General features: G+C 47.8%; 1 protein-coding gene across 6 annotated transcripts in view; it reads right to left on the bottom strand.

Moving 5' to 3' along the window:
• Positions 1-10,938: 10,938 nt before the first annotated feature.
• The window catches only part of SMARCA4 (SWI/SNF related, matrix associated, actin dependent regulator of chromatin, subfamily a, member 4), a 101,175-nt gene continuing 85,295 nt past the window's right edge, over positions 10,939-26,818 (bottom strand). For 4 of the 6 annotated variants that reach the window (XM_066273597.1, XM_066273624.1, XM_066273619.1 and 1 more), the window contains 5 exons: positions 14,488-14,596; positions 14,021-14,122; positions 13,173-13,305; positions 12,822-12,964; positions 10,939-11,442 (listed from right to left, as the gene is read on the bottom strand). In XM_066273597.1, the coding sequence (XP_066129694.1) occupies positions 11,410-11,442; positions 12,822-12,964; positions 13,173-13,305; positions 14,021-14,122; positions 14,488-14,596 (520 nt within the window). In that variant the 3' untranslated portion in view covers positions 10,939-11,409. The remainder of the gene's footprint in view (positions 11,443-12,821; positions 12,965-13,172; positions 13,306-14,020; positions 14,123-14,487; positions 14,597-26,818) is intronic. The other 2 variants (XM_066273615.1, XM_066273629.1) reach the window with 1 other exon arrangement.

Here is a 26,818-nt window from a genome sequence, read left to right as displayed (position 1 = left end):
CCAGGCAAGCCCAGGGTTTCAAACCGGCGACCTCAGCATTTCCAGGTCGACGCTTTATCCACTGCACCACCACAGGTCAGGCCTTTTTTATTTTTTATTTATTCATTTTAGAAAGGAGAGAGAGAGGGAGATAGACAAAGAGAGAGAAAGACAGAGGGGAAGAGCTGGAAGCATCAACTCCCATATGTGCCTTGACCAGGCAAGCCCAGGGTTTCGAACCGGCGACCTCAGCATTTCCAGGTCGACGCTTTATCCACTGCACCACCACAGGTCAGGCCAAAAAAATATATTTTTTTAAAGACAGAACCTCCAGCCCTGGTGGAGTGTTAAGAGTGTTGGTTAGAGTGTTGTCCCAATACACCAAGGTTGTGGGTAGTCTCTGGTCAGGGCACATACAAGAATCAACCAATGAATGCATAAATAAGTGGAGCAGCATTTCAATGTCTCTTTCTCTCTCCCCCTTCCTCTTTCACTCTAAAAAAAAAAACTTCCATATTTCTGAGTTGCTGAGTAACTATTACAACACAAACTCTTGTGTGCAAAGAAAAAAAAAATCACCCTTTGTTGATTTAACCACTTAGATGAAGGGGATGTTTGTTACAGCAGTATATAACTAGCCTTCCTGACGAATACAATTTTTGCCCATATTTTGAAATAATTATAGACTCACAGGAAGTTGCACAAATAGTAGAGAGAGGTCCCTTTGGCCTCTTCCCCAAGGAACCCCCATGTTTGGCAACATCTTACATAACTATCGTACTTTATTAAACCCAGGAAATTGACATTAATACAATTATAGACAACTCAAATTTTATTTTCTAATTCTAAGAGAAAGTTTATTTAGAAAGTTGCAGAAGTAGTAGAAGTGAGCCAGCTGGGCTGTGTAGGCTCAGGAAACAAGGTTCAGAGGCAGAAGAGGGGCCCTTGGAGCTTAGGAGAAAGAAAGAACGGCACTGTAACACGCCTGGGGAGTGGGGAGAAGAAAAGGAAGGGGAAGGTGTGGGTGTGCTTCCGGGAGGGAGAGCATGTAACAAGGATTTTATTGACCAATACCATTTTGTGACGAACTATAGAAATGATTTCTGAAAGTATAGTCTTGACCAATACCATTTTGTAACCCATTCTCTCTTTCTGTCATACATGAGCTCTTCTTCATACTCACTATATGATGTTTAATGGCTCACCAGTATCTCCTGGATGAACCTTGGCAGGCATCATTCTCCCATTATTGTTCAACACTTTCACTCCTATCAAAAACACGAAAATAATGTCCCTTCATATATTTGTATCTCTAATGATTTACTTAAGGGAAATTTCTGAGAAAAGGGTATAAACATTTTTAACTCACCCTGTCAAACTGCTTTTTGGAAAGCTACCTCCAGGTAGTCACGGATATGAAATCGCCTTGTTTCCTTGCCAACATTGCATGTTGTCACTGAAAAAGTCTACCAATTTGCAATGCTTATGAACAGGAGACACCAAATCTTTTTCGCCTGCAAACTACTACCTTCTTTATTAGATCTAGTTAATAACACTGTTCTTTTTTCCAAATAGCTCCAGATATATAGAAAAGATTTATATAGGCGGATGGGGATCCTCAAACCCCTCAGTGAGATCTTCTGAGAATGGCTTTTAAGATACCTAGAGGCAGAAAAAGCCCAATAGAGATCAGGGGAACTACCAGCTTTTAGGATACGCCCTTAAAGGCTCCAACGTCCCAAAGGGGTCTCATAGGATGCCATCTGGGTCCTGCTTCAATAGTGGAAAGGAAGGTCATTGAGCTAAAGCCTGCCAGGCTTACACGCCTCTGCTGTGAGGAAACAGGGACACTGGAAGGTGGGCTTCTCCCTCGCTCCTCTAAGGGAGGGTTCAGTCTCTTCCAGCCCTGCTCCAGCCACCTATGACCTAACCTTGCCCAGAAAGCTGGGGTTTGCCACTGAAGGCTGAAGGTGCCCAGGGCCGTCGGCCCCATCTACGACACTGTGGACGAGCCTAGGGTATTTCTTCCAAGAAGCAGGTAAACTGATCTCATTCGCACAAGGGCCACTTAACTATGTTTTGCCTGAATAGTCAGGTTTTTTATTCTTCCCTCAAAGATCTCTGTTGTGGGTGTTGATAGTCCTATTTTCTGCTGCTTTGCTTAATATATAGTGTTTCCTTTATCCCTCCTACCTCAATGCCCCACTCATATTTCAGGTTGGGACCTACTCTTAATTTAGAGCTCTCTTTCCTCCTTTTGCCAACTTGTATTATGAATTTACCTTTGCCACCCAGCTTAGTGTATCCCAAGGTTCTCTTTACCAGGCCACAGGCACAGAGCTCCAGGGAAAAGCAACCTGGTCTCAACTCTCCAGGCAGAGGAGAACAGAAGCTCCATATCCACGCATGCTGCAAATGGCTTTTTCCAGTCTACCTGAATCATTACCAGCTAGAAGCAGCGGTCATTGGGACTTGGACATGAGCTGCAAAGTATAGAATGGTGACAACAATTCCAGTGCCATGCGGACTTTTCCTGTGGGGAACTTTCCTGGACTCCTGCTCCCTGTGACAGCTCCTAACAGACTGAACTGTGGTTGGGTTGCATTTTTCAGGGATTTGGCATGGTGATGGGGCCAACTTGGACTTGGTGAACATGTTAAGGACACTACTCTTTCATGGATTCTTGCTGTATTGGCCAAGAGTTTGCTTAAAGGCTTTTAATCACTGTAAAAAAAATAGAGGACTGGATGAAGAAGATGGGGCACATATACACCATGGTATACTATTCAGCTAGGAGAAATGATGACATCGGATCACTTGCAGTGGAATGATGGAGTCTTGGTAGCATTGTGTGGGGTGAAATGGGCGAATCAGAAAAAAACAGGAACTGCAAGATTTCATACATTGGTGGGACATAGAAGCGAGACTAAGAGGCATGGACGAGAGTGTGGTGGTTACGGGGGGTGGGGGGAGGGAAGGAGGGAGAGGAGGAGGGGGAGGGGTACAGAGAGAACTGGATGGAGGGTGGCGGAGGACAATCTCTCTTCGGGTGATGGGTATGCAACAGAACTAAATGACAAGATAACCTGGAAATGTTTTCTTTGAATGTATGTACCCTGATTTATTTATGTCACCCCATTAAAATAAAAAAACAAAAAAAAGTCTACCAATTTGCTATGCTGAATAATAAAGTATTTCATTATTGTATTAATTTATGCTTACTTGGTGATTAATAAGATAATTTTTTTCACGTTCTTGTATTTCTTTGTGGTTCCTCTGTGGGACTTCAAAAGATAAACAGAAAACAGGAAGAACTTCTACAGTGTGAGTTTCTCAAAGTATTTATTCAGCAAACAAGCTAACATTTTTCAGTTTCCATCAATTCATCTTTCCCACATCCTCCTCCTGTTAGTTACTTATCAACAAGCCTTCATAGAATACACCTTTGTAGAATTTTTTTTTTTTTTTAACAGTCAGAGAGAAGGATAGATAGGGACAGAAAGACAGGAACAGAGAGAGATGAGAAGCATCAATCATCAGTTTTTCGTTGTGACACCTTATTGTTCATTGATTGCTTTCTCATATGTGCCTTGACCGCGGGGCCTGGCTACGGCGGATCGAGCCAGCGACCTTGGGTCCAAACTGGTGAGCTTTGCTTGAAGCAGATGACCTCGTGCTCAAGCTGGCGACCTCGGGTTTCGAACCTGGGTCTGCCGCATCCCAGTCCAGCACTCTATCCACTGCGCCACCGCCTGGTCAAGCTGTAGATTTTTTTTTTTTTTTTTTTTAACAGAGGCAGAGATAGACAGGAACAGACAGACAGGAACGGAGAGAGATGAGAAGCATCAATCATTCGTTTTTCGTTGCGCGTTGCGACTTCTTAGTTGTTCATTGATTGCTCTCTCATATGTGCCTTGACCGCAGGCCTTCAGCAGACCGAGTAACCCCTTGCTGGAGCCAGCGACCCTGGGTCCAAGCTGGTGAGCTTTTTGCTCAAACCAAATGAGTCCGCGCTCAAGCTGGAGACCTCGGGGTCTCGAACCTGGGTTCTTCCGCATCCCAGTCTGACGCTCCATCCACTGCGCCACCACCTGGTCAGGCTTTGTAGAATTTTTTTAGGGAAAGTCCAACATGCTTCTTCCCCAGATCATCAACAAAGGCAAGAAGGGGCAGGGAAGTGATATATTTTTGTGTGTGTGTGACAGATAGGGACAGACAGAGAAGGGACAAGAAGCATCCATCAATTCTTGATCGTGGCCCCTTAGTTGTTCATTGATTGCCCTCTCAAACGTGCCTTGACTGGCGGGCTCCAGCAGACTGGCTGACGCCTTGCTCAAGCCAGCGACCTTGGGCTCAAGCTGGTGAGCCTTGCTCAAACCAGTGACTTCGGGGTTTCGAACCTGGGTCCTCTGCATCCCAATTCGACTCTTTATCCCCTGTGAAACCGCCTGGTCAGGCAGGAAAGTGATATTTGAGATGAGGCTCAGGGAAACATTTGCCAGGTGAGGCATTATGGGAAGAGGGACAGGCACGTACAAATGCCTGGAAGTCTGCAGAATAAAATTTCCGTGTGGCTGAAGTTGAGAGTGATAGGGCAGGAGATATTCAGGCTCGGATGATCTGGGCCCCATATGTACTCAGGAATTGCAATCGTTTAAAGCCTGTGGCCACATTGGGTGAACTGCCTGTCAGGGAATGAGGATGGAAGCTAGGGAACCAGGGAGGACCTGACCACACTGGTCCGGACCAGCAGTGGTAGCGGTGGTCTCAGATAGGGCCAAGGACAGAGGAGGTTGGGTGGATTGAAGAGTTACTTAGAAAAGAGAAAGGAGAATAGGCTTAGCAGGGACTGTCTGAATGGTGGAGCCTGCTTAGTTGGTTGGATTGCTGGGGGCCAACGGGTCACCTGTGAGATGTACGCACAGAAGCAGAACCAGGTAAGGGTAGAATGTGATGAGTTGGGCCCTGGCCACCATGTAAGTATTAAGCTCCAGAAGATATGATGACTTCATTGTAGTAGAAATTTTTGAGATGACATAAACTAAAACCAAATGACTCTGTTGAATTAAACATTGGTGAGGAATCTAGAAATGGTTCTTAAAATGTTTGAACATGTGTCCAGGACCTCACCATCTTGGAGATCTCAACTCTAATCTCTTAGCCCTTGGCCTCAGGGTAACTGTTGTGGGATGTGGTGTTCGAGGTGAATCCTGTTAAGATCTTTCTCTAAATGTTTGTCAGTTACATGATCCAGAGCAAATATCTAGAATCCTATGGGTGTGCACAAAATGGCACCTTGCTTTTCTATACTTATATATTTTTTAATGTTTATTTTAATGGTATTAGAGGAAGAGTGAGAGAGACGCAGGAATATTGATGTTTCTGTATGTGCCCTGATTGGGGATCGAACCAGTAACCTCTGTGCTTCAGGACAATGCTCTAACCAGCTGAGCTATCCAGCCAGGGAAGGGTTCACATATTCTTTTGAATTAGTGTTTTTGGTTTATTCAGATATATTCCCAGATGTGGAATTGCTGGGTCATAAGGCAGTTATATTTTAATTGTTTGTTTGTTTTTTCCATTGATTTGAGAAATAGAAAGTGAGGGGAGGGAGACAGAGAAGCATCAACTTGTTTCACTTAGTTGTTGTGTACTCATTGATCGCTTTTCTGACATGCCCTGCCCAGGGGTTGCGCCCACAACCTCTGGTGCGCCAGCCTGACATTTTATCTACTGAGCTACCCAGCCAGGGCCACATTTTTAATTTCTGAAGTAACTCCATACTGCTTTCCACAGTGGCTTCACCAGTCTGCATTCCTGAATTTTCCCCATTGCAGTGTTATTACAATAGCCAAGATTTGAAAGCAGCCCAGTGCCCATCAGATGAGTGGATAAAAAAGCTTGGTACAATTACACAATGGACTACCACTTGACCGTGAAGAAGGAAATCTTATCTTTTGAGACAGCAAGGATGGACCTGACGAGTATTATGCTAAGTAAAGTAAACCAGTCACAGAATGACAAGTACCGTTTAACTTCACTTATATGTGGAATCTAATGAACAAAATAAACAAACAAAATAGAATCAGATGCATAGACACAGAGAACAGACTGACAGCTGCCAGAGGGGAGGGGGTTGGGGGCTGGATGGAAAAGGTAAAGGGACAAGCGAAGAAAAGAAAAACAAAACAGACACAGACAACAGGATGGTGATTACCAGAGGGAAACGGGGGCAGCAGGAGATAGAAGAGGGTGAAGGGGGTAAGTGGTGATGGACAGACCTGACTCTGGGTGGTGAGCACACAATATAGTACACAGATGGCATATTATAGAATTGTACACCTGACACCTGTAATTTTATTCATCTATGTCACCCCAACAGATTTAATGAAAAACAATTATAGGCTACGTCTTGATGAGGGGAATTGCAAGGTCCCAGAACTATATATGGGAGAGATGTGGCTTGTCACATGCACTCCCATGGTCCTCCTGACTGCCTCTCGCAGTTCCAGCTGTCGGTGCACCCCGTGGGCTCCTGCCTTGTCCTGATATCTGACATTCCAGCCGTAAGCCATTCCATGTTAAGTCCCACCCATGACTTGTCGTCTCACCTGCCTCTCTGGACACAGAAACCTGCATCCCATTGCTCAACCTACCACCATTTCCAGGGGATCATTTCACTCTGCCAGACCTAAGGCTTTCTTGCCCTCCGGACTCGGAACAGGTCCCAGCCCTTGAGGACGTTTGTGGCCCAAAAGCCTGAGCTCAAATCTATGTGGTCCTGGGCAAATGCCTCAATCTCTGGGAGCCCCATTTGTATCATCTATAAAATGGGAATAAGGTCCTCCATCACTCGGTTGGTGGGAGAAATGAGGGGAGGAAGGCAATGACCAGCTGGGCAGAGATGGAGGGGAAGGGCCACCTAGATGGATGGGTGCTGACAGGAAAGGCGGGTGGGGTGGGGTGGCAGAGGCAGCGAGCAGCTGTCACTAGAAGCAGCAGGAGTTAGGATAGGTGGAAGCCCTTGGTTCAGAGCCATTGTTCACAGAAGATTGCTTCCAGGACCTCAGGCCAAGGTTGATGTGGCAGAGCCAGGCCAGGGGGCTTGCAGCCCTGACCCTCATCCCCACCAGAGCCTACATATTCCTGGGTCACCATGACACTTGGCTTTGCACATGTGGATGCTCAGCCCAACTAACTTTTCCTGTTGATTCAATTTTTCTCAAAAAATAAAAATTTATTTTTCTTTTCATTGTCATAGTGGAAAATACAAAAATGCCTGAAGGAAGGAGAAACCTTCCTGAACAGTTTGGTTTATCTTCCAGTGGACTGAGAGGTGCAGAGCTGCCCAAGGCCACAGAGCCTACAAAGCGCACAGGGCCAGGATTAAAACCCGTGACCACCTGGCATGGGAAGAAGGCAAGCGCAGCCTGAGAATCACCTGTTCCAACACTGGCTGTGCAGCCACGGGCAAACGCTTCCCTTCTCTGTGCCTCATCTGAGTGGGTAGTGAGATTATTCCTCATTTTCTGGGTCTTCAGGATCCATGAACCTCCTTTTGTTTTTTCACTGTGGCCCCCAATGCCTGGCTCCCTCCTTTTGGAGCCACAGAAGCCCTATCTTTAGATAGGCACACAGGCAATGGCGGAAAGGCTGCATTTCTCCACTTCCTATACTCCAGGCGTGACCATCTGACGATGCTGTGGCCAATGGCACATAGAAGTGATGCGACAATTTCCAGAGATGGTCTCTAAAGGTTGGGGTGGAGGGGGGCTCTTCTCCTCCCCACTTGTCTCCTTGTTGACAGCTGGAAATGCAAAATGGATAGATGGAGCCCCAGCAGCCATTTTGGGCATGAGGTGACCTTGGATATAAGGGTGGGACATTGTGAAGAAACAAGACAGGAGCTGTTCTCCAACACTTTGAGGCACCAACTGCAGACTCTGACATAACAGAGAGATGAATTTGTATCTAATTTAAGTCAATATTACTTTGGATTTTGCTGTCATTCATCAACAAACTATATCATCATATTTTTCTCATCTTCAAGTTCTAAGTGTACATTTTTCCTCACTGGGGACTCATTTTTAAATTGGTCTCAGACTGAATATTATAAAATCAAGGATTTAGTGAGCAGATTTTCTGTAAAAATTAAAATAAATTCAAATGTATTTAAAAATAAAGTCAAAGCTATTTAAAAAAATGTGGACTTCTGAAACGACAGAGTGAAGATTTTAGCAAATCTCATCCCTAACAGCATCAATGAAACTAGATGAAGTTGTCAAAAACATTCATATCTGTGCCTGACCAGCGGTTGCACAGTGGTTAGAGCATTGGACTGGGACACGGAGGACTTAGGCTCAGAACCCCGAGGTTGCCAGCTTGAGCATGGGTTTACCAGCTTGAGCCCAAACATTGTTGGCTTGAAGCCCAAGGTCGCTGGCTTGAGCAAGAGGGTCACCTGCTCTGCTGTAGTCTCAGGTCAAGGCACATATGAGAAAGCAATCATTGAACAACTAAGGGGCTGCAACAAAGAACTGATGCTTTTCATCTCTTTCCTTTCCTGTCTGTCCCTCTCTGTCAAAAAAACAAAACAAACAAAAACACCAAATCTGGATTCTGGAGGTTTATCAAAGGCATTTGACAAATTAAGCCTTTATTCAAGAAAACCAATCAACTGAATAGCAGAGCAGTAGAAGATTGAGTTTTTTGGCCTGGGCTTCCCAGCTCCTCTCCATTACCATAAAAACCACTGCTGGAGAAGGCTGACTTGATACACAGCTGAATGGGAAAACCTCAGGTCCCTGAGGATCGTGGAAATGTAGGGGTCTCAGGTAGAACAGGCAAGGCCAAGGTCTCCTAACCAGCTTGAGGTGGGGCTCCTGGCTGCAACTGATTGATAAATACAGACAAGAGGTCCAGGGATGAGACAGCCTCAGTTGGTCCCACACACCCTGAGGGTCTACACACATGCCATGACAGCTGGAGAGAGCCCCATCAATCCACAAATTCATGCAACCTGCTCAAAGGGAGGCCGTGTGCATGTGCTGAGACAACACAAGAGGGACAGGCAGGGAGCAAAGGTAGATCTGACTTGCAAAATGCCCGAGCCCAGGCCACTGGCACAGGACCTCAATGACTCAATGTTTGAGCATTGCCTCTGAGCCACCATTGGCTGACCTTGAAGCTATGCTGACCCAGTATGACTCCCAGGGGAAGCCTAGTTAAAAATAAGGAATAAGAAATAAAAATAAAAAACTGAGCAGTCACCAGCTGCTGTACACTGTGGGGGAGACAGACACTACTACAGTAGCTCAGCAATAACTATATAAACAAAAAAAAAAACAAAAGAAAACCCCACAACTCCCCATAGTAGAAATCAGAATTCAGAGTTGTTACAAACTACTTTTAAAATGTTTATTTTTTCTTTTTGAGAGAGAGACAGACAGACAGACGCAGGAAGAAAAGCATTAACTTAGTTGTAGCACTTTAGTTGTTCATTGATTGCTTCTCATATGTGCCTTGACTGGGGGCTCTAGCCAAGCCACTGACCCCTTGCTCAAGCCACTAGCCTTGGGCTCAAGCTCATGACCGTGAGATCATGTTGACTGCACTCAAACCGGTGACCCTGCGGTCAAGCTGGTGACCTCAGGGTTTTGAACCTGGGACCTCAGGGTTCCATCTTGATGTTCTATCCACTGTGCCACCACTGGTCAGGTAAAAAATGTCCTACTTTTGGCCCTGGCCGGTTGACTCAGTGGTAGAGCATCGGCCTGGCGTGCAGAAGTCCCAGCTTCGATTCCGGGCCAGGGCACACAGGAGAAGCGCCCATCTGCTTCTCCACCCCTCCCCCTTTCCTTCCTCTCTGTCTCTCTCTTCCCCTCCCGCAGCGAGGCTCCACTGGAGCAAAGATGGCCCGGGTGCTGGGGATTGCTCCTTGGCCTCTGCCCCAGGGCTAGAGTGGCTCTGGTCGCAACTGAGCGATGCCCCAGAGGGGCAGAGCCCCCCTGGTGGGCGTGCCAGGTGGATCCGGTCGGGCGCTTGCGGGAGTCTGTCTCTCCCCATTTCCAGCTTCAGAAAAATACAAAAAAAAAAAAAAAAAAAAGTAGTCAATAGAACCTTTCTCTGAGGAGATCCAGATGGACTTCAAAGCAACCATTTTAAGTATGTTCAAAGAACTAAAATAAACTGTGTTTGAAGACACAAAAATTAGAGAAAAGAACCCAAAGGAAGTTGTGAACTTGGAAGCCCACCCTGTTCAATGGGCTTCCACATACTCTGGGCTTCATGTATCACAGAACTGTCTGCTGTGCATGACACTTGCCTGTTTTTTTTGTTTATTTTTTTTTCAGAGAGAGGGATAGACAGGGATAGACAGGGACAGACAGGAATGGAGAGATGAGAAGCATCAATCATTAGTTTTTCGTTGCACATTGCGACATCTTAGTTGCTCATTGATTGCTTTCCCATATGTGCCTTGACTGCGGGCCTTCAGCAGACCGAGTAACCCTTGCTCAAGCCAGCGACCTTGGGTCCAAGCTGGTGAGCTTTTGCTCAAACCAGATGAGCTCATGCTCAAGCTGGCGACCTCGGGGTCTCAAACCTGGGTCCTTGGCATCCCAATCCAACACTCTATCCACCGCGCCACCGCCTGGTCAGGCACACCTGCCTGTTTCTGACCACCTCCCTGATCCCACCTTGGCTGCAGCAGGGAAGGGACTGAGCTGCCTATTCCCTGTGTGACAGGGTGGGCTTGAACAAATGATGGGGACTGAGAGTGGCACCTGTGGGCCAAAAGCCCGAGCCTGTCGTCCAATGGTGTGAGGCCTGGGCCTCAGTGTCCGCCTCTGGGAAAGAGGCTACACAGGAGACAGGAGGATAAGGCTCCACACAGACTGCCAGGGCTTTGCACTGCCAGGTGCCAGGAAGGAGGCCACCAGAAGAAGGCAATGTTACAGATTCTGTTGTTGGTTTAATTTATTACTGTTTGACATCCAGTGACACTGACATACCCCGCCGGGCCTGCGGACCCGGGGCCCGGCGAGTGTGACCTGTCCAATAAAATACAGTACAAGGAGTGGACGGCTACACACATGCATCCACGGCTTAAACTACAGTGATTCCAAACTGTGGCCGCAACAGCACTGCCAAGGAAGTAAAAGAAAAACAGGTGTCATGTATTCCCCAATTCATCACTTTTTTTTTGTCATTCTGAACAGTTAATGCTGTTAACAAACGCTACTGATGCCAGGACAGGGCCAGACACAAACAGTCCCACATCTTCTCTGCCGTATAAATATGGAAGATTTTCATTTATACACTTTACCCCACATCTGAAACTATATCTGCTGCTACCCGTTACTGCTAAGGGCTACACTGCCTCGGCCCTGGGACGAGGGGCTCGGGGTCGAGACTCTGGAATGTCAGGGCTCAGTCTTCTTCGCTGCCACTTCCTGAGCGGTCCTGCAGGAGAGACAGGAGGAGAGGGCATGAGTCGGCTCCCCTGAGGGGACCCTGAGACGGAACCAATGACGCAGACAATGGAATTGTGGGCAACACAGACCTGTGGGGCTGCAGGTGGAGCAGCCTTTGGCCTTAGCCCCTCTGTCACACCATACCCCAAGGTCATTTTACTCCTGAGGACTGGCCCTTGTGACCACACTGCCCCTTTCCTTCCCTGCTCCATCCTACTGCTACTTTCCCTGTCCCTGTGCCTTGAACTTTGGGCTTCAAAACCACCTTAGCTGTTCCTGACCATAGAAGAGCTCTGCTTTTTCATTTAAACATTTTAAGCAGCTTGGCAAGGGCCATAAAATGCCCTGTTGGATCTGGACCAGGCAATGGGGCACTGACATAGCCCAGACCTGCCCTCCAGAGCACAGGCCACTCCTCCCTGTGTTCAGGACATCACTGACACCCTCATGAGGTCATGTAAGGTTTTGGTCAGACTCATCCAAGGTTCTTAGTTTCATTGTTATTACAAATGGCTACAGAATAGCAACACCAAAATGGTGCTTACTGAGCCTGACTAGGAGCTAGCCCCAGTCCAGTCTACTCCTGCTTTGTAGAAGTGGAAATTGAGGCTCAGAAGTGAAGTAAACTGCCCAAGTCCCACGGCAGGAAAGGGCCAGGTGTCTGCCCTGGAACCAGGGGGCAAAGTTTATTTAAATCCAACAAGGGGGTCTGGTCCCACACACCCAAAACTGCCCTCTGAGGGCCTGACAAGCCTGCAGCTTCTCTTCAGTGTGTGGGAACCACAGTGTGTGACAGGAAACATGCATCGCCCCATTTACAGTGTTGGCTCCATGGTGTTTTGAAACTGTGGAACCAGGGATTTTGTTTTTTTGTTTTTTAACTCACTAGCATTGTTAGGAAATCCTCTCAGGCAGCCAGAACAGAGCCACAGACAGAGATCTGGGTACAGTGTGTCACATGGGGTGAGGACGCTGTGACAACAAGGCACTGTGTCTGCTTAAGGGACAGGGACTATATGGGGGCATCTCCAATCCAAGGGTCTCCTGCCCCTGAGCTCAAAAAAGACCTGGTCCCACCATGGGCCGTGGCAGGACAGCCTGGGGGAACAGAATGGGACACCCACCCCAACCCCCAGACGCCCACTGGTGCTAAGAGCACTGGTTCTAGTGCATGTGGACTGGGGCTTGAGTTAATACCATGTAATGCTCAGCCTAAGTTGTCCCATCTGTGTAGTGGTGGTGTGAGAGCATCCATCCTCGTGGGGACCATGGTAGAAGGGTCCTGGACCTGGCATGGGGATGGACTTCCAATGACCCAACTGCCACTGGATACGTGCTCTGGCCCATCTCAGGACCCTGGGGTCTTACCTCTTCTTGCTCCTCCTCACTGTCATCGTCGCTCACCACTGGTTTGGCCCGGGACCCACGGCTTGGCCGCCGCCGACCCCCCTTCAGTCGGTCCTGTGCCTTCTCCTTCCGGCCCAGCTTGATTTTCACTTTGACTGAACGGGCTGGGGTGGGGGCCAGGAAGGGGGAAAAGAAAACATGGGCTTGGAAAAGCACGGCATCTCCTGGGCTGGGTATGTCTGGGAGCTGGGCAGGCTGTATGTAAATGGACGGAGCCACGAGGTCTCTGGGTCTCTCAGGTAGGTATGAACCCCGAGATCCTGACCATACTGGGAAGCCACAACCACCCCACCCAGGCACCCTGGAACTTACACTCAGACTCTGAGCCTTCCTCCTCGCCTTCCTCCTCCTCCTCGCTCTCCTCGCCTTCACTGTCATCCTCTTTCTCTATTTTCTGCCGCACACTGGTGAAAACAGACTGCAGGACAATGGAGTCTTCATAGATCTGGGCAGAAACACATGGCGATCGAGTGGGCTGGGGCCCAATGTGGGGATGCCCACCCTCACCCCAATCCAGCCATAACTCTGGCCAAAATAGCCATGAGGGGCAAAGGAGGGACATCTCAACAATCTTTTCTTAAATCAGTGCCCGAGAGAACATCAGGATTATGAAATAGTTCTGGACAAACGGTCAGGTGTGTTCATTTAGAAACAGCCCCCCCTGGACTCACAGTGAGCACCATCAAAGGCTTGGAGATGGTCTGCAGTAACCAGAAATGAACACCCCTTTTTAAAGCCAGCATTTCCCCCAAACTTATGACTATAAAATCTCCTTCCCAGGAGGCACCAATCCCCAACACACTTGGGGAAACTTTGCTACATTGAAACTGTGTATTAATTTCATCATAGGAAAGGACACACGCACAGGATTCTTTTCAAGAGAGTCCTCTAGTGAATCCAAACTAAAATCCCAAGATACACATGAATTGTTCACAGGGCCACCCTGGATGGATGGGACTGAGTCTACTTTCTGTTTTACTTGTCTTTATTTTCCGCCCTTTTCAAAAAGTAATGAACCCATACTGCTTTTGTAATCAATCAGTAAAATATTCCAAGTTGTTGGGAATTATTTTTAAGCCCAATCATTCAAAAGGAAGCACAGAGCATGTTGGTTGGGGCCCAGCTGTGAAGGTCAAAGGCTAGGAACAGTGCCTCCTCACCAGGGAGCCCTCCAGGTTGAAGGTCTGCGCATTCTGGCACAGCAGCATGACGTCCTTCTCCAGGTCGTTGAGGCTGCGGTACTTGTGGTTGCGGATGCGCTCCTGCAGGCAGCCAGAGAAGCAGCCTTACATTGGGACCTCATCTTGTGTCTGGGGACCCCGGGGCTGGGAGTCCCTCTGCTTAACAAGGTCATAGCCAAGACTCCCGGCTCTTCTGTGCAGGCTTGGAAGCCTAAACCCACTGAACACAAGAGCTGCATGACTGAGGCCTGGGCTGGGGGTAATCCTGGAGTCCTGAACGCTAATAGCCTGACAACATGTCCTTGGGACACCTGAGGCTACGAGAAACCCCAAGAGCTAATAATTGGGTCCCTCACCAGGGCGCCAAGGGTCCTGAGTCAGATTCCCCCAAACACCAATGTGGGCACATCTCTATGAGAGACCCCCTCCTCCCACCCTGGGGTTACCTTAATCTTCTTGAAGTCCACAGGTTTGCGAATTAGCTCGTAGTACTCAGGCAGCTCCTTGCGGGAGGGCAGCTGGATGAACACCTCGCTGAGCTGACGTCCACTACTACTGTAAGGGGACATGGCGGGTATCACTCACACACCCTGCCAATGGAGGGAGTCCCCACCCTCCATGGTTTGATGACAGAGAGGGTGAGAAAGTCAAAGCCGACTCAGGAGTTATTTCCTGTACCTTTGCTGTCTTGAGAGTTCTGGAACATCCCTGAGGCAACCACGTGTGGAGAGGCCAGGGATGCATTTCAATCAGGCTCTGTGCTCACTTAACTTCCCCAACCCTCTCCGCCCATGTATCATCATCATATAAAGCAAAAGTCTCGGCACAGGAAAAATCACGACTATGCACAATGCCAAAATCAGATTGCTCGTGCGAGGCGCATTAAGTGCCAGCATTTTATGAAAGACATGACTTTTTGCAAGCATGTTTTGCAGGCAGCACGTAGGAGCAGCGAACTTTAGAGAATTTGGCAAAAACCAGAAGGAAAGATGCCCCCAGCAAGATGTTAAGAAAGATAAAAGCTGTTTTTCCTAGTCCTTCCCACTGAGAAAGCCTGTTTTTCATAAGCCAGCAAAGGAAAGACGTGCCACACATGGCCATTTGAGGTGACCAGGCCTCCTGCACCCACTCCTGGATCTCCCTTTTGGAGGAACCCGTGTACCAGGCCAGCAAGTCACTGCACTCTGGAAGACAGCAGTGACAACATGACTGCTTTTTCAGTTTTGTCGCTGGATGACCCCATTTCACAATGGCCTTAAAGAACAACTTGGCGAGAACTGCCTCCCCGAGGTTGGTCCCAGTTGGGATCCTGGAGGCCTTCTGTTCACTTGGGGTATTTGTGTATCATGAGGCCCCTGACCCAAAAGACAGGTAGAACCCAGTTCCTGCACCTTACTTGTCTTGGAAAACCATCATCACTTAGTCCTTGCTCTGGGCCAGACACACTTCAACAGGGGTTCTCACCACACTCTTACTCTAAACTGTTGTAATGAGGGAACTGTGCAAGAGTCCTGCCTGTCCTGGCCACGCACAGCCCAGCTCAGGCTTTGCCTTCTTCCCAGTGTTAGTGGGGATGCCAGCAAGTAGCCTCCGCTCTCCTTCCTTCCAGCCACCCTGCCCTGTGTGGACCGAGCTGTCACAGCTAAGGAAGAGCCCGCCACTTTTGGATTGTCATTCCCAGTCGGGAGCACCTTCTTGGAGGCAAAGGCTTCCCTTCCCTCGTGAACAGGCCAGTGGGGGTTTGGCCACAGGTAGCTTGCATTAGTTTATGTAAACCCCAGAAATGAGAACAGGTAACAGAACACGCAGAGAGCCCACCTTTCTCAGAGCAGTTCACCCCACATTTGGCATGATGCTGGGGAGCACTGCATTTTACACTCTGACCCAGGACTTGTGCCCCCAGGAGTAAGATAAGTTCCATGGGGCGATATTCTCCCGAACAAAATGCAATGAATTCTGATTTCTACTCTGTCTCACTGAGAAATGCCAGTTGGGACACACAAAGTTCATTTCCTAGCCCACTAACGGGCAGAGACCCCCCAGCAGGAAAAGCCATGCTTGCAGAGCCAGGGTCAGACGAGCTTGGCCATGCACACTGTCATTGGTGACATCCATGCAGGTGGCCGGTCTCGGGCATATGTGGCCCTCCTGGAACCTCTAAAGTGGGACTCTAGTGCTACAATACAAGACAGTTTCACAATAAAACCCTCTATCCTCTGTCAGCCTAAGAAATTGAGAGCAAAGAAACCGAACCTCCTCTCATAAACCTTTGGGGGAATCACATCTTTGAAGAATAGAGGCCCCTCCAACCCCAACCCAACAACCCTCCTCAGATGCAACGAAGTCTGAGTGCAGATGGCCTCAAACTGGGTGTACGCGAGGGAGGGCAAGGGTGCCAGGACCACAGAAGACTTTTAAAACTGTCCTTTCTTAGACAGTCAAGGACTCTTGGAAAGCCACTGATGTGGGATTTTAATTGCTCAGAAGTCCCCTGGAGAGGTCCCCAAACACAATCAAGGCTGTTGCCATAGGCTTGGGGCTAAGAGCCATCCTGGCCAGCTCACCAACCCTCCTCATTTCTTTATTAGAGGTGGACACGCCACAGCTCCCAACCCCCAGGAATAAATCCTAAAGTCCTTCTGACAACTATACAATCCTCCAGGACGAGCTGTCCATGGTGCCTGACGTCAGTGTCCCTCTGTACCTCCTTGTACCCATCTCAGGGCCCACAATGTCACTGCTCTCCAAAGCAACCCGGGCTCCTGCCCTCACCTCAGCACAAATGTCACCTTCTCTCTAGTGTTCTGACACCTGTCCACTTTGCCCTCATCACATCTTAATAAAAAGGAGGCTTGAGCTATAAGACAAAGGTACAAATCTTCAGCACTCGGCCCCCTGAGGTGCCCAAGGCTCCTGTGAGCCTCCCTGACCTTTGGCACTGGCTGATCTTGGCCTCTTCTTGAACTTGATGTTACAGGATCACACAGCGTCTCCCAGGCCGGCAGCACCCCGCATCGCCATCCCTGAGATTTATCCCTGCTGGCGCATGCAGCAGAGCTACTCTATGGTCCAGAGCGGGCAACCCTGCAGTCCATTTGTCCATCTGCTGTTGAGGGGCACCCAGGCTGTGTCTGGTTTTCAATATTCTATAAAACAGGTGGCTGTTGACGCTTGTGTCTATTTGGCCTGCATCTCTCTTGGGACTTTATCTGGGGACAGAAGTGCTTGGTTACAGGGACAGGGGCACTCAGCTTTGGTAGATAATGAGCCCAGGTCCACTCCTCCAGCAGGTGAGCTACCCTGGTTCTGTGCAGCTACACCTGCTCCCGTCACTCCTCCCTGATGTGGGTGTTCTGTATCTTAGGTGTGAATTGCTATCTCCTTGTGGTTTTAATTCACATTTCCAGGATGAGCTGAAGCCAGGTACCTTATCACAGGTGCAATGGTGGGCTGACAGCCTCTTTCAGGCATACCTGTTCATGTCTTTGCTCCCCCTGGGAGTGATCTTACCCGGGAAAGCAGGAGCTTTCCTCAACCGTGTCACCACCCAGTCCCCATCACTATACAGCACTTGATATGCAAGCTTGGTCTTATTTTGCAAGCCCTTCTTCTCCTTGGAACCTGAACAGCCATGGAGGAAGGGGGGGAAGACAGTGATCATATAACCTGTCTAGACAGACAGTGTCTGCCTCTCTGTGGAAAAGTACCCTCTTCCTATGCCAACTTGGAGTCTGGTGGGGCTGACCATTATTAAGCCCAAACCTCTCAGGACTTGGGTGGAACCAAGAACACAGTCAGCCAACCAGAGCTGTTTCCTAAGATTTTCTACCAGCCACTAGGGAAGCAGTGGTTGCCTGTGGAGCCATGACTCAGCAATTAGAACTGTGGGGGGAGCGATGACTGGTGACTTTAGAGCCCAAGAACTATTTTCTTCATTGACTCTTCTGTAGCCTTTAAGCCAAATGAACCCCTCTTTGCACAAGGGGATTAAAATTGGATTGCTGACATATAGGAAACAAAGTCTGAACTGACACACTCCATCAAGTATATTACTGGGTTTAGCTTTATAATAAAATGACAACATGCTGAGGAGGAACAAAGAGAATCGAAGAGCACAGCAGCACTGTGAAAGAAGGATGGAACCATGGGCTTTCAGTACCTAAGGGATCATCCAGCTGTACCCTCACTGAGCAGATATGACCACAAGATTGGAGGTGTGAGGTGAGGTGACACCAGGAGTACTTAAACTGAGTTCAGATAGGGTAGGGAGAAGCTGAGGAGATGGAGGAGGGGACTGAGGAGGACGGTGATGGAACGTAGGGGGAACGTAGGAGAAACCAGAAGCCACAAAAGCTGTCTTGAAATATAGACAATTGGGGGCAGGCAGGTCTCGAGAAGAAGTCCTCGAGGCTAAGTCAGGGACCCAACCACCTTTATACATACAAAGCTCTAATTCAAGGGTCAGCAAACCTTTTCTGTGAACAATCACTATAAATACTTTAGGCTTAGTGGGCCATACTGTACCTGTCATAACTACTCAACTCTGCTATTGTTACAAAAAGCAGCTACAGCCTGACCTGTGGTGGTGCAGTGGATAAAGCGTCGACCTGGAAATGCTGAAGTCACCGGTTTGAAACCTGGGCTTGCCTGGTCAAGGCACATATGGGAGTTGATGCTTCCAGCTCCTCCCCACCTTCTCTCTCTCTCTTTCCTCTCTCTCTCTCTCTGTCTCTCTCCTCTCTAAAATAAATAAAATTAAAAAAAAAACAACAACAAAAAGCAGCTACAGACTTGACACTGGGAAATGGGCTTTAGCTGTGTTCCAATAAAACTTCACTTATTAACAACGAAATCTGTATTTCATATAATTTCACATGAGAGAGTAGTCTTTTAATTTTCTCAAAATCATCTTTAAAAAAACCCCATCCTTGGCCCTGGCCGGTTGGTTCAGCAGTAGAGCGTCGGCCTGGCGTGCAGAAGTCCAGGGTTCGATTCCCGGCCAGGGCACATAGGAGAGGCGCCCATTTGCTTCTCCACCCCCTCCCCTCCTTCCTCTCTGTCTCTTTCTTCCCCTCCCGCAGCGGAGGCTCCATTGGAGCAAGGATGGCCCGGGCGCTGGGGATGGCTCCTTGGCCTCTGCCCCAGGCGCTAGAGTGGCTCTGGTCACGGCAGAGCAACGCCCCGCAGGGGCAGAGCATCGCCCCCTGGTGGGCAGAGCATCGCCCCTGGTGGGCGTGCCGGGTGGATCCCGGTCGGGTGCATGCGAGAGTCTGTCTGACTGTCTCTCCCCATTTCCAGCTTCAGAAAAATACAAAAAAAAAAAAAAACAAAACCCAGAAAAAAAAACACCCATCCTTAATTCTCAGGCTTTCATACACAGATTTTTATTTTTTGCAGATTTGGTTTGCTGACCCCTGGTATAAAAACAACAGAAACAATGTAACAGGGATGGAAATACAGTGGTCCCTCGTCTACCGCAGGGATTAGGTTCCAGAATTCTCCGCGATAGGCAAAAATCTATGAAGTAGCGACCTTATACAGTAATGCCTCAGTTTTCGTCAATAATCAGTCTGAAAACCGGCGAAATCTAAACAGATGAAAACCAGGCAATTATTTCCATATGCATCAATGTAAATCCAATTACTGTCTGCAGTAATCACTTACACGTAATTGCAGTATTAGCACTTGCAATCAATAAAAAAAGCACAAAAACACTGGAAAGCAATGGAATTGTAGACGCACAGGGTGATGCTCACACGAGAAACACCACACTGAGCAGAACACATGGGTTGCCTTTGTTTTCACAAAATTAGCAGAGAGATCACGTAGGCACACCAACGAAATCCGAGACAAAATTTTCACGGAAAAAATCAACAAAAACCAAAAACGACGATAACCAAAGTCAACAAAAATCTAGGTATTACTGTATTTAATTTATTATTTATTTTAAGGCTTTATAAACCCTCCCCACACTTATAAACCTTTCCCACACTGTTATTAACCTTTCCCACACTCTTATAAACACTTCCTATCCTCTTAAACATTTTCTATACTCTTAGACCTACGTAATTTTAACAACATATAAAATTCTATATGGGTACTCACCACCAGTGAATATATTACAACTTGAATGATGAAGATGATGATGACTTAATATTTTTTTTAAATATTTTAATTTTTTATATTGTTTTCAATTTTTCAGGCAAGAAAATGCTTATTTTATTGCAAAAATAATTAAGATAATAAATATATAAAAATACTTATATACTGCAAAATCCCACAATACAGCAAAAAATCTGCAATATAAAATTAGATATATACAATTTAAAAATCCAGCTACAGTGAGACCGTAAAAAGTGAACCCCAATATGGAGAGGGACAACTGTATACTGTTTGGTGTCCTTAAGTCCACATCTTTTGACAGGGCAGACATCAAACAACGATCACAGCACTATCCCTTGCGCTCCCAGTCTCAGGCAAGCACAAGTAATCCATCAAAGACGGTGCTCAAGATAGATCCTATGTGCCAAGTATAGAAATGGTCTCAATCTGCCTGGAAGGTCTCCCTTCCTAAAGTCCAATTCAGACAATTTTCCTATGACATCTCTCAATGACATTTTCTAGTCCAGGGATTTTCTCTTTTGATTCTTGATCAGTGAACTGAGCCAGCAGGGGTCCTGGATACGAGCAACTCAGCACTTTCAAACATTATGTAGCAAAATATTTATTGGAAAGAGAATCTCAGAAGTACTCCATAAACAACATTTGAAGATGAAATACATTAAAAATTATTTCCTAGGCTCAATTTTTGAACAAATTACCAAATCAAGGATACTCTGAGGATTAGAAAAGTAAGAAATCTGGGGCAGATCCATGTACTTAGAAATATTACTAAGAGCCTCTACCTGTTGGGCATCCACCATCCCTAAGAGATCAATCTCATTTCTGAATTCATAGCTCTGTAGTACAGAAAACACTCTGACTAAGCATGACTGAAAGGGAGACAGGATCCCCCATGAACCCACCAGTGAGAGTAGGCCGCGGGCCGCCCACCCTGCAGTCCCAGCACACGCTTCCAGGATAGAGATGGTGGAAGCTTGGTTGCAGATTCTGCATACCAAAGGCTATACTGGCTGCAGGTTCTGATGGTGATAAAGTATCTAATGAGCCAACAACACACCTGGGCACACATATCTCTTTATACAGTGCAACAATAGTCTAAATCTCATTTAAGAAAAACTCCGACCCCACCCCTCAGTAACCCAAGCTGGGAAACCACTTAGTTTGAAACCCTCATTTTGGAGGCAAGGCCCCGCCTGACATTTGGAGGAGAGAGACAGAGGCCCAGGTCACAGAGCAGGCAGCAGAAGCTGGATCATAACCCAAGCACGTTCCTAGGTGTGGAGTGTGTGTGTGTGTGTGTGTGTGTGTGTGTGTGTGTGTGTTTGTGCGCGCGCGCGCGCCGGCTCCTCAGACAGAATGCCACAGAGCCAGCCCGTGCTGTGCTGCGGTGGCAGAAGCTCAGAAGGCATCAGCCATGGGTGACAGGACAAAGAACAGAGCACCTGTGAAGGGTTTATGGCACAGCAGAGAGCATTTCTAAGAGGCAAGAGGCACAAGGCCACTTTCTGCAGCACTGGGGACCATGGCCTCAAGAATTGTGCTTGCTTTTGAATTAACAAGTGTGACAGCCCCCAGAGTGCTGAGCAGGCCCACAGAGAAGAGGTCTCAAGCCTCTTCTGAAGTGCCAAGGACTGCAGGAGCCCCACTGGGAACCAAAGGCACCGGGGCTCCTCTGGTTCTCTATGCAGAGCAAGGGTGGGGTGTGTCTGGGGTTGGCAGGCTGGCCATCTGCTGCTGCAGTACAGGGCCGGTGCATTCCCCTCCACGCCGACCTGGAGACCCTTATAACCACTCCTTTCTTCCCACCTAATTTTAAATTTAGTTAACTTACACTTTTTACTAGTTTTACCTCAGAAGTACATTTCTCAATTCATCTTTCTATCCTTTTATCCTAGCTGTCTATTCTAGCTGTCTCTTGGCTTAATCTTAAAATTTACCTATTTTTTGTGGTTTCTAATTTACTCAACCATATCTTCAGGCCCACTTTTCCATCTCTTTCCTGTCTTTTCTTCCTCTTTCCCCCATTTCATCTCACACTTCCCGTGTGACCTGTTTCCTGTGTTCATGAGCACCCCCGTCCTCCTGTACTCAGCAGCACAGACAGGACTCCAAGGGAGGCAGAGGGGAGAGGGTCAAGTTTTGACCCGTTCACCCAAATCTACTTGTCTCCAGAGTCTGGGAATTTGTCCCTGTCCTGCCTGAGGTTTTATGTATTTCAGTGTTAAGACCCTCCTAACCCTGCTGCCCCGTTCTGTTTTGCGTGACTCGTCTCTACCATAGGAATCACCAGCAGGGAGTGAAGCCTGGGGATGCAATCAGTCTGCGAAGAGACTGTTCCAGCAAATTCTGTGGAAAGACTCAGAAACCTCAGCACAGCTCCACAAGCAGAGGCAGATTTAACGGCGGGCACACTGGGTGCATGCCCTGGGCCCCAACTTTGGAAGGGCCCTGCAAAGCCCCAACTTTGTACCTCTAATGTAAGGGGCCCGATATTTTCTTCTGCGCCTGGGGCCTCAACAGACCTTAATCCACCTCTGTCCACAAGGCCACCCAGCTAATCCTCCCGTAGCTCTGAGCCCCACTGGGCCTTCAGCCCACCTGCACCCACATACAGTCTAGCCCAGGGCTTGATGACAGGGATCAGCACTTTTCTCAAGAGATCCCGGAGAGCCTCCTCCTCCTGATGAAGTGCACCCATTCCGAGCTCAGCTCCAGATAGATGGAAAACTGGCCTTCCAAAGGCTGAGGCTGGAGAACCATGGGGCCTCCTTGTCCTCAGGGAAGGGCTACCACCCTCTGCCCTCCCCTCCAGAGGCCAATCCTGAGCATCTTGGAGCCACCCATGGTGATCTCTCCTAGATGCTTCAACCTGACAATCTTCCCTGGGCTTGTTACATTGTCCCAGTTTTTCTTGGAAATCAAGGTATAACCTTTCAACTCTGAAGAACACCTTCTTTATGACTGTAATCAAGGAGGTGCGAGGGCAGAGGGAAAGAGCCTCTAGGCCTAGTCTGAAGGTGCCACCATAAATCTGAGTGAGGCCCTTCTTCACGTACAGTGATCTCTGGGATGCATGCCTGGCTCTTATTATCTCATCGGTAACCACTATAACCTCACACAGGGGCTTCAACATTTATTCTGCAGACTTAGAAAGTGAGGCATAGAGATGCATGTTGAAACCAGATCTCTTTGGCACTCAAGCCCCATGACCCTCACAGTTACTGCAGTCTGGGAGCATGGGAATGGTTCTATGAAGCCTTCTGGAGCCCAACTGCCAAGGTGGTGCCTCCAGTAAATGTATGTCTCTGAAACCGTTCCCTGGCCCCAAGCGCTGTGCCCCAGCGCACACACCTGCTAATTGGCATTTGCATACAGCGCTTCTGAAGGCCCAAGAAATGAAGACACCAATTGGCAACAACGTACAGCCCCGTGACAAGGTCCCAACCTGACCCAGGAGCTTGTGCCTAACTTACTTGCATGTTTAAATTATAAGTGCAAACTCTTAAATTCCAACTCAATTCCTTAAATTGAATATGGATTCTGGCTGTTGGCCAGCAGGTTCTTTCATGCCATTTGAGATTTCCAATCACGAAGGAGAAGGCGCCTGCAAGGCCCTGAATGCTGACTTGGCCCCTGCACAGGACCCTCAGCTTCTCTGGTTCTGGGAAACCTGTGTGCTCAGCTCCAGGCCTCTCAGATGTGCTGTCTCATCTGCCTGTGACATCCGTTCCCTCCTCTTCCCCTGGTGGGCCCCTGCCAGTCTTCAGGCTCTGCTTATGAGCTACTTATCTCTGAGGACACACTGGTTCCTAGGACCACCTGTGCCAGTGCAGGTTAAAGTACAGTACTGTACGTTCTCCAATATTTTACCCACTGTAACCCTACACATAAAGTACACTTTCCCCAAGACCCAACTAAGGGCTGCTGCGGCTGCAAAGGTCAGACACTGCACAACCCCAAGATGCGAGAGGCCTCATGAAGGAGGAGACAGGCAGCCCTGAATCTAAACACAAATGGAGAAAGCAAAGCTTTCAAGACAGTCCATTATCTTCATATGAATGAGGATGTAAATATGAAGAGAATATCATAAAAGATTTCACTAGTATTTAAATATAACTGGGGGGTGTGACCAGGCGGTGGTGCAGTGGATAGAGCGTCGGATGGGGATGCAGAAGAACCAGGTGTGAAACCCTGAGGTCGCTGGCTTGAGTATAGACTCATCCGGCTTGAGTGCTGGGTCACTGGCTTGAGCAAGGGGTCACTCGCTCTGCTGTAGCCACCCCCCACCCTCCCTGGTCAAGGTATATACGAGAAAGCAATCAATGAACAACTAAGGAGACTTCAGAGCTACAACGAAGAACTGATGCTTCTCATCTCTCTCCCTTTTTGTCTGTCTGTCCCTATCTGTCCCTCTCTCTGTCTCTGTCACCCCCCCCCAATACAACTGGGGGATCGTGAAATAAACAGTGAAAAGCCACATTTGGAGTGATGCCTGTTGACGGAAGGGCAGCCCTGATTAGACATGCTACAGAGGCACAGCGGAGCCACTTTCACTGAAACTTACCTTATCAAGCAAGGTGCAACCCTAGGCCCTGGCTGGTTGGCTCAGTGATAGAGTATCAGCCCAGCATGTGGATGTCCTGGATTCGATTCCCAGTCAAGACATACAGGAGAGGCGACCACCTACTTCTCCACACCCTTCCCCCTCCCCTCTCTCTTCTCCCCCTACAACCATGGCTTGATTGGTTCTAGCGCATTGGCTCGGGTGCTAAGCATGGCTCCAAAGAGCCTCAGCCTCAGGCGCTAAAAATAGTTTCGTTGCAAGCACAGCCACAGATGGGCAGAACATCGGCTCTAGATGGAGGTTGCTGGGTGGATCTTGGTTGGGATGCATGTGGGAGTATATCTCCCCTCCTCTTACAAAGGAAGGGGGGTGGGGAGGGAAAGAAAAGATGCTACCTTGGCTCCCACCTGCGGTCACTTGGGACAATAACAGCAGCAGTACATTGTCCTGCCACAAGGCAGGCTTCTGACTCTGAATTCAAATGCTGACTAGGTCCTGAAATCATTCTTTGATGTCTAGGAAGAACCAAGTTATAACAATTCATTCTCTCCTCAGGCTCCAGATTTAATTCAAGTATAGAATTTAGCTAATTATAAGGTTCTGGAAAGCAATTAAAAAATCCAAATGTTTCATTTTCTCTTCTCGAATGGAGCAACTGGAAGTTTGAGACAAGAAAGCGCAAGTTAGGTAACCTCCAATTTTATTCCATCCCAGTTCTTGGTGTGGTGCAGTGGCCAATCCTTTAAAACCTTCCCGGTATGTGACTTGTGTTTGTAAAAAATTTAACCCGGCCCAAAGGGAGGTATGGCCTTTGCCCCTGGCTCCTGGGAGGCAATCTCTCAATCCCTAGTGTCCTGCCTGATGGGTAACCTGGCCCTGATAGTCTAAGAATGTGATTTAGGGCAGGGGTGCTGGGTTGCATGGTATCAGCCCAACCAACAGAGGGGCTGGAGATATGTCAGCCATATGGGCAGCTGGTCGTGTCTATGGCACCAAAGTCCAATAAAAACTCTAGACACCAAGGATTCCCTGGTTGGCAATGCTCTGTGCGTGTTGTTTCATAATGTTGCCAGTGCTGCCTGGGGCCCAAGGGGAGAGGACAACAGGAAGCTCAAGGCAAGACCTGGATGCTGTTCGTGTACCTCTTCCTTTAGCTGATTTTTCATCGGTACCCTTTTGCTGTAATAAACTATAACAATGAGTATAACAGCTTCCAGACAGTTCTGAGAGTTTTCTGGAGAATCATTGAGCCTGAGGGCGATATTGGGAGACCCCTGAACTCTGCAGATGGTGTCAGAAGTGAGTGAGGGTGATCTACGGACTGTCACTTAACCCCATGAGGGTGAACCATGTTGTTTTCCCAGGTGGTTTCAAATTTACTTTGTTAAGAACATCAGAAATATCCATTAAATAGGCCGACTTTGTACCCAAACATCCTCTTTGAAAGTATCTGCCAGATGAGGTAACTTTTCAATCAGGAAAATGAGTCTGTTTTTGTGAATTTATGTGCCTGCTTGATCTCTTCCTATATGACTACCTGCAAAACAGCAAGTGGATGTTCTTGCTCCAACTGCAAACCAAATGTTTCTCCAGGTTGCTTCCTTTAATGATATTTGCTGTCCCCCTCATAATTCCTCTATAGGTCTTCCCTGTCTAATGGAGAACTCCCAGTTTTTTATTTTAATATATTTTATTTTTTTAAATGTTATTCAATTTTTTTTAGAGAGAAGAGAGACAGAGAAAGAGAAAAGGGGAGGAGCAGAAAACATCAACTCCCATATGTGACTTGACCAGGCAAGCCCAGGGTTTTGAACCAGTGATCTCAGCATTCCCAGGTCAACGCTTTATCCACTGCACCACCACAGGTCAGGCCAAGAACTCCCAGTTCTGTGATGCTATCTTTACCAGGAGGATATGAGATTAAATGTAAATCATGCATGACACCGTCTGATCAGGTTGTCTGACATCAACTGGGATTGCTTCTCAGCTTTTTGGCTAAAATCACATGTAGATGACCTCAGCTGGGAGGGTGACTTTGTGACTCTAGTGCTGGTGTTCTCATCAAAATGGATGCCAGAACTGCCACCAGG

The sequence above is a fragment of the Saccopteryx bilineata genome, chromosome 1 (genome assembly GCF_036850765.1).
Source record: "Saccopteryx bilineata isolate mSacBil1 chromosome 1, mSacBil1_pri_phased_curated, whole genome shotgun sequence".
NCBI lineage: Eukaryota > Metazoa > Chordata > Mammalia > Chiroptera > Emballonuridae > Saccopteryx > Saccopteryx bilineata.
The sequence above is the reverse complement of the archived record's forward strand: the minus strand, read 5'-3'. Positions and strand labels throughout refer to the sequence as shown.